We start from the raw sequence: 17,373 nt of genomic DNA on the forward strand, positions 1-17,373 counted from the left end.
ATCTCTCGTTTTGCTTATTGTATGTGAGACCTGTCTGCTGTCTACCTTTGGAACTGACCACTTAGACACTATTATTCTCAACTTAAACAGGGCTGTACTGGCTGTGGCGGGCATCGGGTGTTTGCTTGGGAGGCTGGAAAGTTGGGGGCCTGTTTTGGAGTGGTGGGGGCGGATTTTGTTACTGGGCAATGGTTTTCCAGTGATGTTGCAATATCGGCCCCCAGTGACAAAAGCAGCAGTTTGGGTTCCCAGTCCTGCCCTGAACGTAAGGCTTTCTGGCCTTGTTGAAACTTGCACTATCTCAACCAACATGGCCATGGCAGTTGCCCTTAAATATAACCAGTGTGGAGGTTTCTCTGAATGCCTTTAATGGAAACCAAATGCAGCACTGTCAAGTTTCCAGTTCTAGGTGTCACTTACTGTCCAGTCCACTGTTTTTGTGTGCAATCTGGAACTTTTAGTCTTGTCTATTCCATTATAATACATGGGATTCTGTAATCCCTGTATAAACGATGGTATCTAATTTCTTTATAATACGTGGGATTCTGTAATACCTGTATGAAAAGCAGTCTCTAATTTCTTTATAATCGGCAACGTGTGACTCACCCCATCACTGTTTATAGCGAAAAGATACCAGAACTCGACTATTATAAGTTATTACAGTCGAACTCTGGCATCACAATGTCTGCTGCCAGGGCCAGCAGCTGAGGTGAAAAACAGGACAGGTCGCGGAGCATAATTGAAACAGCTGTTTAAAACAAGGAAAAGTGAACATTGCTTTTCTTTCTTCTGCTCTATTTTTTAGCTTACAATGACAAGCTGAAAGAACATATTTATTTTTGGCATAGATAGTTAGACAAAAGCTAGAATATTTTTGAATGTTTCTACACTTTCCAAGCTAGTGCAGGTTTTTTTTTTAAACTGTCTTCTAGTGAATTGTTTCTAATATTTGTGTGCAACAAATAACTAACAGGTTTTTGATGTGTTTAATTTTGTACTTAGAGGTTTTATTTTTATTCTTCAGGTTTGCAAGTATGCTTGCCCTTCCATATAAAAGAGCTGCGCACCAAGGTTTAAGTGGGTAATGGGAAAGGTGTGACCATGCATTAGATGAGATAAAGTACCCCCTGGTGTACATGATAAGAATATTGCAATTCACCTTGGAATACCATTATTCATGAAGAAATTCAGCCTTTGGACTTGTTTCTCTATATGGATATGGAACTCCCTGTGACTTGCAATATCCTTACAATGTGTGGTAGGGATACTTTATGCCTTCTATAAAACTAGGTGTAGAAGTCTTGCAGTACCTAGATTAATACAACTAATCGCCCATAGACCTGGTAAAGCTAACAGCAATGGAAATGATATGATGGGGAGGAGATGCAGCCAAGCGTCTTAAGCTGCTGCCTGTGGAACTGGGGAACCATGATTGAATTCTGGCCTTAGGCCAACATTCTGAGGTTCTGGGTATATCAATTAAACTCCCTGTGCCTAAAAATGTGTAGAGTCTCTTGCAGCACACTTTCCCTCTGGTCAAGTTAATGCTTTATAAAATGGCAAAAGAATGTCAGGAAACTCCCTCTGTGTAATTTGATCTATATTAAGTGCTTAAAATAAAGAAGAGTATCCTATTGTAAATTGATCAGTACTTTGCTTCTAAATTAAATGGAAGATGCTAGGATTACATCTACCATAATACTGTGGGGCTCTCTTTTGGAAACGTTTCTCAAGGCACATACCTGTGAAAGGTTCTGTACTGCTTTGACTAAGTACTACCATATATATCAACCTGTGCATTTTTCTCAGAATACATATATATATATATACCTATATTCACTGAAAAAAAGCAAAGGTTAAATGGACGTTATATTTAGGTGAAAGGGTCACCTAAAATATACTATTTTAAATGACCAATACAACTGATATTCAGCAGTTATAGTTATCTAAAGTAACCATAACTCGTGCCCTTAAGTAACTATAGCAAGGGTGTGAGTTATAGTTACTATAGGGCACGAGTTATAGTTACTTGATCCAGAGCAAATCCCTAGAGGTGTCACACTTGGTGTTGCAATCATTCCGCAGATCCAAGGACCCCCTCATTTTCTTGTTATTTGTCCCCAGGCTCAGGGGGTCAGGGTGCCCCTACATTGACCTTTTATTACTTTTTTTTGTTTTCTTTTTAGGACTTGGGGACCAAGTCCACAAGTCCTTAAATGTTGGTCGTAACTTTTCCTTCAGGTTGTTAACAGCCAATCACAATGCGTGGTCAAACTCACAGATCCTCCAATGCATGAAATATACAAGGTTTTTTAACCTTAATTTCCAAAAGAACTACTGAATGGATTTACACCAAATCAAAAAAGCATGCTTCTGTGCCAAGATCTTGCTTTCTGCCAAATTTTGTACAATCCTGTTCAGTGGTTTTGGCTGTAGCTGTGTCTTATTTTCTTAATGAAAAATGAATGGGGTTATTGCATTTTGGAAAACCCCTTTTTCTCAGTCTCTGCTTGAAGGATCACCCTGAAACTTTCCAGAAAGGAGCTGAGGTGGAACAACCTTTTTATTGAAAAGTTACATGAAGATTTGTCACACAATGGCAAAGTTATTATCGAACCAAATAATTATTGTCCAATGGAAACCTGGTCCTAACCATAACTACCCAGTGGCGACAGCCCCTGGGTAATACATGTATGTCTGTGTGGGTTATATATCCCAGAAAGCTATTTGGTGAACTTTTAGATGTCATAAGTTATGGTTCATAGAAAGTGTAAAATAATCTATACTACTATTATAAAGTAAGAAGTGGGAACCTTTGAGGCGGGTAAACTCGGGAACCAGAGCACCAATCCAAACATCCAATACATCATTGGAATTGGCAGAGTCTGCAGAGTGACATAGGCTATATACCCCCCAAAAAATACGTTCTTTAAAAAATATACCTTAGAAAAAAAAGTAGTCCCTTGGAAGTAGCGCCGGCCGTCGTGTGCGCTAACGTGCTGACATCATGCGAGGAGGAGCGGCGGACAGCAGTGGGGAGGGAAAAGTAACGCGGCGTTCAGCGGGAGGAGTGGAACCTCCGGCCGTCGTGTGGGCTAACGTGCTGATATCATGCGAGGAGGAGCGGCGGACAGCTGTGGGGAGGGAAAAGTAACGTGGCGTTCAGCGGGAGGAGCAGCACCTACACCCGGTTCACTGAAGTGCGGAGCCGTGGGGAGGAAAACAAATACGGCGTTCGGCGGGAGGAGCGCGGAAGACAGCGGCGCCGACAGTGGGGCCGTGGGGCTGAGACGGCCCCCGAGGATGACGCAAGGTAAGGGAGTTCCTGCTACCTGGAAGCGTCATTGCCCCCGGGAGGTCTGTAACTGTGGGGTTTTAAAGGACGGACAAAATGTGTAGTAGGGAGGTCTCTAACTGTGGGGTTTTATAGGGTATGCATGTAAAAAAAGAACCTCCATAGACCCTAAGATATTTCTGTTGGACAGCCCGTCCCGACGTTGTCCGGGGGCAATTGACGCAAGGTAAGGGAGTTCCTGCTACCTGGAAGCCTCATTGCCCCCAGACAACGTCGGGACGGGCTGCTAGTCTTAAATAAAGTGGTATCATATTGCAATGGGGCAATTATAATGTTTACCTGTCTGTACTTATAGAATGCATAGGAAGGACACCTTTTGAAGGTTCTCTAATGCCGTAAGCTCTGGTGACATGATAATGGTTTGTAAATGTCAATAAATCTCCACGTTGTGTGTTTTTTCTACCAAATTAGTTTTGGCAATACAAAATTAGTCTAGAAATGAGCACTACATATTGTTCTTGTGCATTGTAATACACTATACTTATTTCAAAGCTTCACACTTGTTGGCATCCGTACTTTCTAGAGATAGTATCATTTTTGCAAGTTATGGAAAATTATTCATGGGTAGCAATAATCACTCCTGTGAAATGCAGTTTTTGAAACAACTGTTGTAGGGAATTCATGGCTATGATTAATAAGCTATAAAAAATGGGTTTATAGCTATTGGGCTAAAATAGAAGATATTGCTTCACATGTTCTTGTAATTTAGATGCACCCTAGGTACATCTGCCTGTGATAATCACTGGGCAAAGAGGTGTCCAGTAAGCATTGGACTGGAAAGACGTACAGGCCAATTCCTAGCACCCATGCTTGCAGTACTTCCTGGCAGAGCATGAACCATGGCCGAGGGACCGCTGGGTTCAAGCCAAGGCAATTGCAATGTTCTTAATCTTGCACTCCTCCTTTCTATTCTGCGAAAGTATGATCAAAGGCTTGTAAATACCAGCCTGTCCAGTGGGCTATATCACTTTGGGTCATTATGGATGCTTTCTTCAGTCCTGAACTTTCACCTACAAATCATTGTTTCCAGGTGTGGTCATGTAATTAGTTTTATGAAAGGATACAGGAAAACAGTGCCCAGAATTTATTTTGTGATCACACAAATGTTCAGGTTTGGAAATGGTGACCTGGAAGAAGTAGTTACCCTGTTGTCACTGATAAAGTGATAAAGAATCTCCATAGGAAGCACTGAATGCAGTGGATCCAACATTATCTCAGGTATGTAACTTTCTTTTATTGGAGAAGCTTAAAATCAAACCGATTTTTTTTCAACACCTAACGAACATTCACACCATATATCGATTTCTGCCTTCCCTGCATACAAAATCGTGGTCCTCTCGCACCTCTTCGTGGCTCACCAGATCGGAGTCAGGACTGACCTGTGCAAAGGGCATCTCTTCAGTGTAGGGTTTCAGAAAACAAAGCCCAGGACTGAATGAGCTATTCAAGCATGGGCCTGAGAAACTTGAGATCATTGCACAAATAGATGTGCATATTGTGTAAATACCATTTGCACCTTCCTTTGAATATCCATTTGGAATCATTCATTTTGGTATTCTTAACTATGTTGGCAGGTGGCAGACCATGTTAAAAGGTGGTAATTGTCATTAGCAAGACAAGGGCACACCTGCAACTGTCCTGAAAAGACACCTAGGAACTCTCAAATGTCCTTGATCGATACGTATTCATCATGAATTCTTCAAAACATATATTAAAGTTGCACCACCTCAGAAATGTGTATATTTGCTAAACACAATTGTATACAGTCCATCCAATGAATACAATTCCTTTTTTCCTGGATTTTTGTATTCTTCTTTTTGTTATTTGATGAATCACAGCCAACGCGTTTCGTTCTGGAAACAGAACTTCTTCAGGGCATACATTGTTCGCAGTTGCAAACGCGGTCGTGTGGACTGATTTATTGTTTTCTCCTCAAAAGCAAAATAATTCTGATATTTCATGCGGTCCCCTTTGTTTTGTGTTAATGTATTCTTACGTAATTAGTCCGTTTTATTCAAAACTAGCAGCCCGTCCCGACGTTGTCCGGGAGCAATTAGGCTTCAGGGCCCCCGCCCGGCCCGACGTTGTCCGTGGGTCCCCCGGAGCCTTCCTCCATATATTGCAGTATTATACCTCTATGTTTACTTTGTACGCTTTTGTAACCTGCACACGTCACTTTTTCCTCCTGTAATGCACCGTTTGGCTCACTTTTGTAATGCACTGTTTGCTTCCTGTTGTATTTTGTTGGCTCACGATTGTCATTTTTGCTTGATTTAAAGTAACGTTTGCTTACTTTGTACGCTTTTGTAACCTGCACACGCGTCACTTTTTCCTCCTGTAATGCACCGTTTGGCTCACTTTTCTAATGCACCGTTTGCTTCCTCTTTTATTTTGTTGGCTCACGATTGTCATTTTTGTTTCATTTAATGTAACGTTTGCTTTTGTATTTTGTCGCCGCTCACCGCTCCTAAATAAATAAATAAATAAATAACCTACCTCATCCGCCGCTCACCGCTCCTCCCCGCCTGTCCGCCGCTCCTCCCGGCCTGTCCGCCGCTCCTCACCGCCTGTCCGCCGCTCCTCACCGCCTGTCCACTGCTCCTCACCGCCTGTCCGCTGCTCCTGACCGCCTGTCCACCGCTCCTCACCGCCTGTCCGCCGCTCCTCACCGCCTGTCCACCGCTCCTCACCGCCTGTCCGCCGCTCCTCACCGCTCCTCCCCGCGCTCATGTCCACCGGTCCTCTTCGCGCTCCTGTACGCCGCTCCTCCCCGCGCTCCTAACATCAGCACGCACGTCGCGGCCGGCGCTTCTTCCAAGGGACTACTTTTTTTGGGGGGGTAAATTTTTGAAATTACGTATATTTATTAAGTTTATATAGCCTATGTCCATCTGCACACCCTGACGATTATAACGATGTATCGGGTGTGTGGATTGGCGCTGTGGTTCCCGAGTTTACCCGCCTCAAAAGTTCAAAGTTCTTCCTTTATAATAGTAGTATAGATTCTTCTCCAATAACCACAAATTATCCCTCCACGAATGTTCATTCTGGTATGATAATCCAGAAATAACCTCTATTGTATTCTGGACACATCATATATTCTGCCGCAAACGGGGGCCCGTATGTCCAACATCGATGACTCTGTTTTCGAGAGTACCCGCCAAATCAGCAGCGGAAGAATTTTGAATAAAACTGACTAATTACGTAAGAATACATAAACACAAAACAAAGGGGACCGCATGAAATATCAGAATAATTTTGCTTTTGAGGAGAAAAAATGAAATCAGTCCACATACCGCGTTTACAACTGCGAACATTGTATGCCCTGAAGAAGTTCTGTTTCCAGAACGAAACGCGTTGGCTGTGATTCATCAAATAATAAAAATAAGAATACAAAAATCCAGAAAAAGGAATTGATTTCATTGGATGGACTGTATACAATTGTGTTTAGCAAATATACAAATTTCTGAGGTGGTGCAACTTTAATATATGTTTTGAAGAATTCATTTGACCCTGTGGTAAGGGTGGCGCTCTTGGGCAGGGAGTGCTGTTAAAGGTTTTGCACACAGGATTGAGCTAAGTGATAAGATATTGGTAAAACATTTCTGTTGATTGATGCCTGGCAAAAGATTGATCCACTGTCCAGTTCTTCATGTTCTCAATGTATTTATCATGGATATATTAATTTTTGCATTCTGGGACTTGTATTTCTGATTTCCTAATGGGTTAAAATAGGTCAAAAAATTTCAGGGTGCGTAGAAAATCTACACTGGACGACCACTCATGCAGCAACCTTAGAAACTTGAAATCCCTGCCACCTTTTAAAGATCCATAATGCAGCATGTTTTCCAATCATATCAATGATTTGTCCCGGATACAAAATATTGGTATTTGTCTGTGCAAACATTCTCCATTTGTTTAATTGAGTGAACAAATCCATATTCAGTTTGTTACACCTACCTCCAGTAACCGTTCTAAATATTAAATATTTTGTTTCAAAATCGATATAGGATACATTGTGTATAAATATATTTTTGAATAGTAGTTTCAATAAAATGTACTTTATTTTAAAGGGAAATGCAGTCATAGTAAAATGTTTACTTACTCTTTGTGCCAGTGCTCTCAAGTTTAGAAGTCTCTGAATAAATAGATCATTCATTCATTCAAGATTGTTTGCATTCTGGGACAGGTAGTCCTCATTTTCGAGTGGGACAAACAGTCCCAGAAAGAGAAGCACAAACCTGGAGGATGAGCAGCTAACACTTGAGGAACTTGAGAGCTCTGCCTCCCATACCAGAGTAGAGATGTTTCTGAAAGCTAAAGCCTCAATTTATATATTGTCTATAGTCCAATGAAAAAAAATATCCTAAACATATTAAAGAACTGCATGGGCAAAGTTTTGGCTAGATCACCCATAATCCCAATATTTCTTACAATAGGATTATGCACTTTACTCAAACCAAGGAATGTGTAGCCTCTCTAATCGTTTTGTGGGTGGGGCTTCTTTTGGTCTTCTTTTCACAACTCGTTACACTCCTTTTTCTCAGCCAGACCTGGCAACACACAGCTACAGCAGCTGGAGCTGGTGCTGTGAGATATTTGAGGTGGTGGGTGGAGTCCCGAAAACAGTGAAGCTGTGAGGACACAGTCTGAGAGGGGATACCAATTATATTACCACGCCGGCTGCTGCAGCCGCACTGAAGGTGGATCGGGGAAATAAAACAGTTCAGGATTTCACTTGGGCACCTTCCTACTTGCTGAAAAAAAAACCTGCAGGAGAATCCCTGGGTCTCTCAAGCGGTTGTGGACAGCAGGAATAACCAGGGACTGATAGGCAAAAATACGGGAGTCTGGAGAGAGAGAGAGAGAGAGATCAGCAAGTCATGGGGAAGAAGGCACTGGAGGAACAGTGACTGCAACAACCCCCAGCCCCTGAAGAGTAACCGGGCGGACTGCCACCAGCAGACATGAAGGCAGACATGAAGGAAAAGCCGATGATCAAAACGGCGAAAATGCAGGGCAACGTCATGGTGAGTGGATTTTGGGGCATGAGGGGAGGGGTCCGAGAGTGTGTCACCTGTCACTGATCGAAGATGCGCCGGACGCCCAGTGCTGTCTAAGTGAGTGGCTATTTTGTTATATTTGATGTTCACAGTTTCAAGGAGAGTCAGGTGAAAATGGGTGGCAGTGCCGGGACGACTGGCGAGGGGTTGGTGCGCGTGTGTTTTGCATGAAAAAGGATAGACCCGTGCCCGGGTTTTGGGTGGGGGCACGCCCCAAACTAACAGTGCAGGTGGAAGGGCGTGGGATGCAAAAGCGCTGCAGCCCGCTCCATCGGCGCTTGCTTGCACGCACCTCTGCAATCAGGGAAACAATACTCCCACACACACACACCTTTAAAAGCTGATGCGCTATGCAGTTTCTCGCGTCTTCCAGGCGCTTTCTGACACGCGCTGCGCTCCAGCCTCCCGACAGGCAAGGGAGCTATCGCAAACCTACAACTTTTGCGTCCAGGAAGCAAACTGTCCGGAGCCGTCACTGCTGCACGTGAAATACGCCGTGCTGCTGCTGCCTACTGCTCAGTATACTTCCGCCAAAACATTTTGCACGCGCTGGTTGATGCTTTTTTTTTTGTTTGTTTTTTATTCAATGTTGTGTTTTATTATATTATGGAAAGTATTTCCTTATGTTTTTCCTTGCGTTTCCCGATTACGTATACGTTTTTCCTTTCTATCTAGAAGTGGGGGGCTGCATTTTCAACTCCATGCATTTCACAGTTTCGTGTGGCCATATGGGGGGTGTTGTTACTCCAATACACAACCAAACGCTGGTGATTAAATACTGTGTTAAGTTGTGGAAGCACGTGATCAGACAGCTTTGCTCTCGAGAGAAAATAAGGTGTTTGTGTGTTTTCTCACTCTGTTCTTAGCGGTGCCAGCCTGTGAATGAAGTCGAGTAGTTGGGCATACGCCGTTCACTAGTAAAAGCACTGTGATTGTTTTCATTTTTTCCTTCGTGTATTTTCTGAGACTTCATTTTAACTGGGCGGCAGTCTTTGCTATTTAAAGCCTGTGACTGGCGTCTTCAGTGGCATGAAAGTGAAATGAATGCGTGCATTTGCAGATGTGTTGGCTTGACCAACATGCTCCTCTGCTAACAAGCGCTGGTGGTTTTTATTTTTCTGAATGAGTTGTTCTGCTCTTAATCGCATGAAGGTTTGTGCTGCCAGGGAAGTAATCATTTCCCATGACTACATCAAGCAAAGGAGTGGGGTTGCCCACTTCGCCCACCGGGAGGATGTTTTGTTTAAAACACTAATAGGTGCCAGAGTTTTCATTTCTAGACAGTGGCACCATTTTCAACCTTTAAACATCCTTCTTTTTTGTTTTTTTGTGTGTATTTGTATTTTTTTAAACCAAAAAATGTGATTGAGGTGCCCAAAATGATGCCCCTTCTTCCCTGTGCCCTCAAAATGCGGTCTGTGGCCACTGAGATTGTCTTGAAAGTGCCAGTACTATGTGCTGTCGTTGGGCTACGTCACTGATCCACTAAGGCCTTTGGCCAGAGGGGGTAAGGGGCAGAATGGGGGCAGGGAAGAAGGAAGGACGATGAGTTTGCATTAGTAAACCTCCAGGGACACGAGCTGCACATCCTGTACTATAAATGCCGCACTTGCCCCTTCTGAGTCACTGTCCCCTTGATTAAATTTCCTGCAGGTGTTGAGATATGTTGTCCATTACTTTTGTAAATGATGACAGTTGCTGGCACGGCCATTATTGATTATTGCCGATTGACTGATTAGTATGCATTTAGATTGGCAGGTGGAACATGCCCCATGCATATATTAATTCCCTAAATTAAAAACTTTAATAAAGGATGTCACTCGTCTACCTCATTTGAGGCATCTTTTTCTGAAAGCGTCTTTTTGTGGTGAACCGCGCGATTCCGGGTTCGAAGATTGAAACCGAATTTATTCAGAAGTGCCTGTTATTTTTGTTGCCACGCTGACCAGACCCTAAAGTTATACATCATATTTACTGTTTGCCTTACTTAGACTAAGACCATTCTATAAGGAATGCAATGCTACAAAGGAGTGACCAACACACATTGCGCGTTGCCTATAGTTCTCAAGTCCACTTTTCAAATTCACTTTTAGCAATATTTATCAGAAATGTAAACGTTTGATGTTGAGCTAGTATCATCACTGTAGTTTTAAAACAACAATGAAGGTGTTGCAAAGTAAGAAGCGGTCCTAGGTGTGTTACTGAATAGTGTAGGTGCGAAACTGACTCAGTGAAGAGTGGTTGACTTCAATAATTTACAGGAACCAGTGAGATTTTGACATTTTAAAAGTCCACTTCACACTAAATAAAAATAATCCATATGAAGCCAACTGTATTCTTTGACCAAATGGAAGTGTGAGCCCCAAGACAGAGGGCCATTGTTTTCTAGATGATCATTGGTGTGTTGGTCCATTGGCAAAAAAGCTAAGTGCTCACTAGCAAAGGTGTAATCTGCACTTCAAAGGTATCCTTTTAGAATCTGTATCCCAATGTAATCTGTTATAACAGGTAGGACACAGGTTGGAGTCCTAGCATATCTTGCTGAATTGGTCATCTTTCTGAAGTCAATAATATTGGTACTCTGAAGTTTTGTGGTAAGAGCTGCTTTTCAAAAATCCGAAAAAGTCAATTCACTTTTGATCAGCGTGGTTTATTTGGCTATTTCTATTGTTATTGTTGGGCTGGTTTTCAGCTACTTAGATCAAAAAAACACAATCAAGTAAGGTGAGGAAGTGGGTCGTGCTGGGACACCACCAATGTTGAGATGAACGTGCGGAGGCCAAAACTTTTTTAGAAGCCTGCTACTATCAAATGATGAGTTTGCAGAATATTAAGGATGCAAGTCTTCACTTCACATCTTGCCGCTTTCCATCACCTCTGTCCTCTTACTGTCTATCTCCCTCTTGCGGGTTCTTTTTCATCCATGTTTTCTGTCTTAGTCATCCTTCCCTTCTTTTTTTTATCTCTCGCTTTGCCCGGGTCAAAGTCTGATGATGAAAATAAACCTTGGTCCCAGAAAATGAGTGCCCTTGCCAACCACCTGCTTATATTAAGCACTGGGCTTAGGGAGACATCTGCCATCATTGGGAGTCCTGTCTCTTTAAGGCAGCATGTACTGCTTTCTAATGTACTTAAGATATGTGTTATCTGCTTGTAGTTGAACCCATCGTTAATGAACACGGTGCAGGACAAAACAGAAGAGCAATTACAGCACAACTATGATTGACTCTTTCTAGGCCTGAACTGTTTGGGTCTGGTCATACCACCGGGCATGGGGACATTTTAAAGGCTCCAATCAGCAGCTGATCATTATCATAAGGCTCAACCTAACAGTGTTGCAAGTTAGAGACACACAGCTGATGGACGGAATGCGTAGCAAATCAACCATTAACCCCCAGTCAAGAGCTCTGGGTTAAATCCATCATTCATTTGCTCACCATGCCACCCCAGTTTAGACCCAGCCATTTGCAAATCAGTCTTGACCCTGTTCCTCATGGGAACAGTCCAGACCAAACTGCCAAGCCAGGTCCTCCCTGGACCGGAAACAAGCATCCTGGAACTGGTTTTGGGGCATGACCCCTCAGCAGCCAGGCTAGCTTAAATCCAGTGGCACAATGAGCCCAGGACTCACGTATGGGCATACCCGGTGCACTTATGGCGAAAAAAGCAAAAAGACACACAGAATGCAGAGCAAATCAAACATTCTCCCCCAGTTAATAGATCTGGGTTAAATCCATCATTCTTTTGCTCACCATGCCACCCCAGTGTAGACCCAGCCATATGCAAATCAGTCTTGACCCTGTGCCTCATGGGAACAGTCCAGACGGAATTGCCAAGCCAGCTCGCAATTTGACCTCTTCGCAGCGCACAGACGATCTTGACTCTGTTCGCGCTTGGCATTTCTTGAGCGGCCGCCATCAGCACAGGCGTGCGCGCTGACAACGCCCCCTACAGGCCACGCCCCCTACAGGCCACGCCCCCTTAAACCTTTCCTACATAAGCGCTGAATCGCTAGCGCTTGGTAGATTGCTTTCCCAGTCCTGAGGCGAAAAGCCGGGAGCTGGTGGTACGAGGACTTTGCTCAATTTATTTTTTAAAAATAACAACTGCTTTTAATATTGTAATATTGTGTGGTGTCACTTACTTATTTTCTGTGCTTGAAAAACGCCACAATTTGACCTCTTCGCAGCGCACAGACGATCTTGACTCTGTTCGCGCTTGGCATTTCTTGAGCGGCCGCCATCAGCACAGGCGTGCGCGCTGACAACGCCCCCTACAGGCCACGCCCCCTTCTGTTATACAAATGTGCATGCATAGGAAGCGCAGCGGACGAGCGCAGCGGGAGCGCCGTTTGCGCGCCGAAGGCGCGCCGAAGGCGCGCCTAAGGCAAGCCCGTCTGCGCCCGTCCGTGCCAAGACCGCGACAGGCGCAGATAACTCTGCCCAATTCTCCCCGCACATCAGGTACTCTTCCAGTGCCCTCCACCTACTGCGAGGTAAGAACTACTGCTCATGCAAAATTGACCTGCCCATTGTCTCTAGCTCGACCAGCTGCAAATATTGTCACTGGTCCCTTACCTCATACCCAACCCACTTCCTCACTTCCCCACCCCTTCCTAAAGCTTCCCTTCCACCCTTCATCGGCGGTTTGATAAACGCACGGTCAATGTGCAAGCATAGTCAAGACATTCATGACCTCATCATTGACTCTGACCTTGACTGTCTCCTGGTCACCGAAACCTGGCTTACTGATGACTGCAACCCTGACATAGCCAACCCCCTACCCCAGGGATACGCTCTTTTTAGACAAGACAGACCAAAAGGAAGAGGGGGAGGCGTCGCAATCATATTGAAAAATACTTACACCTGTCACACGTTTAATTTAGACCCCCTAACCAACACTGAAGGCTTAGGTTTTTCAATCAAAATGAGCCAATCCTCCTCCTTCTCAGGCGGTTTGATCTACCGTCCCCCTGGTAATGCTTCTAAATTCCTCGACTCCTTGAGCGACTCCCTGGGCCACTTCCTACTCCGTTATCCACATTTTACTCTTCTTGGGGATTTTAATTTACACCTTGAATCCTCATCGGACTCTCAAACTAATAGCTTCCTGCAGACCCTTGAAGTTTTTAATCTTCAACAAAGTGTCACTCTGCCAACCCATTCACTAGGACACACCCTTGATGGGGTATGCTCTAATTTCCCTTCAATTATCACCCTACCTCCTCTCCCCATGATATGGACAGACCATAGTTTAATCCCCTTCCATATCACCAATGTACATCCTCAAACCAGCAATAGATTTAAGCCACTCTGCGTCGATTCCGTCAATTGGAAAACAGTACAAAAAAATCTCACTCTTAATCCCATCCCTCAAACTCAATCCCCCGTCTTATCTGGTAATACCGAACTAGATGCAAAACTCTTTAATAATTGGATTTCACACGTAATCAAAACTCGGGACCCCTCAAACCGCCCCTGTAGAATCCATAAAAAAACCGAAATCAACGCCCCTTGGTTTACCCCCGCTTTAGCCACCGCCCATCTACTCTGCAGGAAAGCCGAGCGTAAATGGCGCAGATCCTACGACAACGACGACCGCCTTTCTTTCATTCAACAAAGAAAAAATTATTTTTCCGATATCAAATCAGCCAAAAAAATCTTTTACGTTAACGCCATTAATCAAGCTAGCAATAAACAAAAAACCCTGTTTTCAATAGTCAAATCATTCACCCAGCCAAGAGCACTCCAACCTGAAATTCCCCCTTCCCAAGATTTTTGCGACAAGATATCAGACTTCTTTGAGAAAAAAATTGCCTCCATTCAAAATGACTTTCCCCCCCCAATCACGTCCCCAGGACCTTCTAGTCCTGTCCAACTGGATCCCTCAGTTGACGGACTCAAATACTTCACCCCTGTCACCCTTGTGCAAACCAGAGAAGCAATCCTATCCTGCAAATCCGGTTCCCCCGCCGACCCCTGCCCCCCCAAGATTCTCCACCAACTCATAGATGTGGTGAATCCCATTATTAATGACATAGTTAATTCCTCTCTCAGTACCGGATCTGTACCCCGCATTTGGAAGACAGGCATAGTGAAACCTCTCATGAAGAAGGCAAATAAACCCCCGATGGACCTGACTAATCTCCGCCCGATCACTCTTCTCCCGGCCTTGGGAAAAATAACAGAACTGTTGGTCCATAGAGAACTTAAAACCTATCTGGACGCTCACAACATACTCCACCCGCAACAATCGGGTTTTCGTCCTAAACACTCGACCGAAACAGCTCTGATCGAACTATCAGACACAATTCAGCTGCTGCAGGATGAGAGGAAGAAGGCTATTCTCATCCTTCTTGACCTCACAGCAGCTTTCGACACCATATCCCACTCCATCCTGATCAACAGATTGAAGGACATAGGGATCTCTGACACTGCCCTAGCATGGATTAAATCATTCCTTACTGACAGATGCCAAACCGTTGCTCTTGGCCCCTTTCAATCCAAAGAGAAAAAGGTCTCCTCTGGAGTACCCCAGGGATCCATCCTTAGTCCCCTTCTTTTTAATGTCTACCTCATCCCTCTTTTATCCTTGATAGAATCATTCGGCATACCGGTCACCTCGTATGCCGATGATACACAGCTAATTGTACCCCTACAGGACAACTCAACCTCAGCTGAGCTCAATCTTAAAAACTGTTTAACAGCGGTCTTCCACTGGATGGACTCTAATCATCTTAGATGTAACTCTGACAAAACAGAGATCCTTCCCATCGGAAAGAACACCTCCTTCTGTCCAGCTCTGTGGTGGCCGGATAACTCTGTTGCCCCCCCCCAGACCGTAACAACAGCCAGAAACCTCGGCGTGCTTTTCGACTCGGATCTCTCTTTTGATCAGCACGCCAGGAATGTCGCCGGCAAATGTTTTGGGATTATTAAATCCCTAAAAAAGTTTTTCGACTTTTTACCACTGGCCGCCAGGAAAACTGTCACAGTTGCCCTCATACTCTCGCGCCTGGATTACTGTAACACCCTCCTGGCAGGAACAAAAAAGTCCACTCTGACCAAACTTCAGAGCGTTCTTCATACTGCTGCCCGACTGGTTTTAAAATTACCCCGTAAATCTTCTGCCTCTGCAGCTCTCAGATCCCTGCATTGGCTCCCTCTGCATAAAAGAATACTTTTTAAAATGCTTGTTATCGCCTTCCGGTCATTTAACACCTCTGGCCCTAAATATCTAATCAGACGGTTCCACCACTACGTCCCGACTCGTCTCCTTCGTTCTGCTCATGACAACCTCATGTCCCCTGCAAGGTACAACCTGAAGACGAAAGGTGGAAAGACGTTAAGCTTCCTGGCCATCAAAGCCTGGAATAACCTGCCCAATCATCTGAGACATCAAACCCTGGAAAAACCCTTCAGACATCTCCTAAAAACATGGATCTTTTCCCTACCCGATGACTGGGCTAAAGCTGCCATCTAGCCTCCAACAACCTCTTACACTGGGCCTTAGGAATCTCAGCGCCATGATGCTCCCTCCGGAGCGAACGCTGCGCTTTAGAAATACCCCTTCCAATATCAAATATCAAATATCAAAGTTAGGTCTTCCAGACCTTCCGCATGGTTAGGGTTAGCCACCGGGAATCTACTTTCTATCTGCCCAGCAAGATATACCAGAAGGGATGGAAGATCTCTTCTGACAAGGCTTGTGGAATTCCTTCTGAACCCGTGACTCTTGAAGAGTACTTCCTGACGTTTTTCAGAAACCTGAAATCCCTAAAAATTCGTTAAGTGTTAGACAGACTTCAATCTTTCACTTAATTGGCATCTTGACAGCAAGGTTCATAGAGTGGAGCGGATAAGAAAATGGAAGCAATAGAAAGGAAGGAGATGGTGGATCAAAAGTCAAGTTGAGGGCCCGTTTTAATTGTTAAACAGACAGGTTTTTAAACGTTTGCAAAAACGATAAGATTGTTTTCTTTCCTAAGTGCCAGAGTCAAAGAATTTCACAGTCTGTGCTTGCCACAAACCCCCCCCCCCCATGCAGTTTTTGCCCTTGGCGTTACAAGATTAAAAGATGAAGCCAAACGAAGCTGCCTTTCTGTAACATACCACATAATTTTGTCTGGAAAATAATCAGGACAAGTCCATGTAGAGATTTAAAGGTGATACAAAGGGCCTTTCATTCAATAATAAATTACATTTTGAACACTTCCTCAAATTGAAACTGGCCCCTGACTCTAGAGGAGAGCTTTAAGGGATATTATCGGTGATACATTTGCTCTAGTATAAGTTGTCAAGATATTCAGGGACAGGAGAGCTTTAGACGAGACGTGGCACAAATAAGAAGTATCCTCTCTTGACCATATTCAAAACTTGATATGTAACTGTAGTGAAAATATCCAAAATAAACTCTTAACAAAGTTGCACTTCTGTTTGTGGCATTTCATTGCTGTAGACACCGAGACATGCACCGACATGAAGCAAGATTACGTCAAAGCAAGAGAAGTTCAGACTTCTTATTGCACATAATAAACTAATTAATGATTTCTTGAATGTAACACTTTTAAAATGTGTGTGTAAGAAATACAGGGGCATATTACCAAGGGGGGGCGATAGGCAATTATCGTTGATTTTAGCGGCGATAATTCTATCGCCCTATTAGCAAGCTGTCGCTAACTGATGTTAGCGACAGCTTTTAGGCGATAGCGAGCGGTTTGGGGCCCACTTTGCATGTCAGCGGTGTTTATCGCTAATGACATGCAAAGTGGGCGCACCCAACCAGTTAGCGACTGAAAGCAGTCGCTAACGTCGCTATCGCCTATTAGCAAGGCAGGCGTAGCGTTGGAAATATTCACGCTAAGCGCGAATATCTCCAAATACTAACACCTGCCCAGAACAGTTCTTAGCCATGTTATCCAATGGGAGGTGGATAACATGGATAAGAGCATTTCGT

At 44.0% G+C, this 17,373-nt stretch overlaps 1 protein-coding gene across 1 annotated transcript in view; it reads left to right on the forward strand.

Annotated features, from left to right (window-relative positions):
- The first annotated feature begins 7,936 nt into the window (after nt 1–7,936).
- The window catches only part of DPP6 (dipeptidyl peptidase like 6), a 2,254,101-nt gene continuing 2,244,664 nt past the window's right edge, over nt 7,937–17,373 (forward strand). The window contains exon 1 of the mRNA XM_078663245.1: nt 7,937–8,385. Coding sequence (XP_078519371.1) covers nt 8,323–8,385 — 63 coding nt within the window. The 5' untranslated portion in view covers nt 7,937–8,322. The remainder of the gene's footprint in view (nt 8,386–17,373) is intronic.

The sequence above is a fragment of the Lissotriton helveticus genome, chromosome 10 (assembly GCF_964261635.1).
Source record: "Lissotriton helveticus chromosome 10, aLisHel1.1, whole genome shotgun sequence".
NCBI lineage: Eukaryota > Metazoa > Chordata > Amphibia > Caudata > Salamandridae > Lissotriton > Lissotriton helveticus.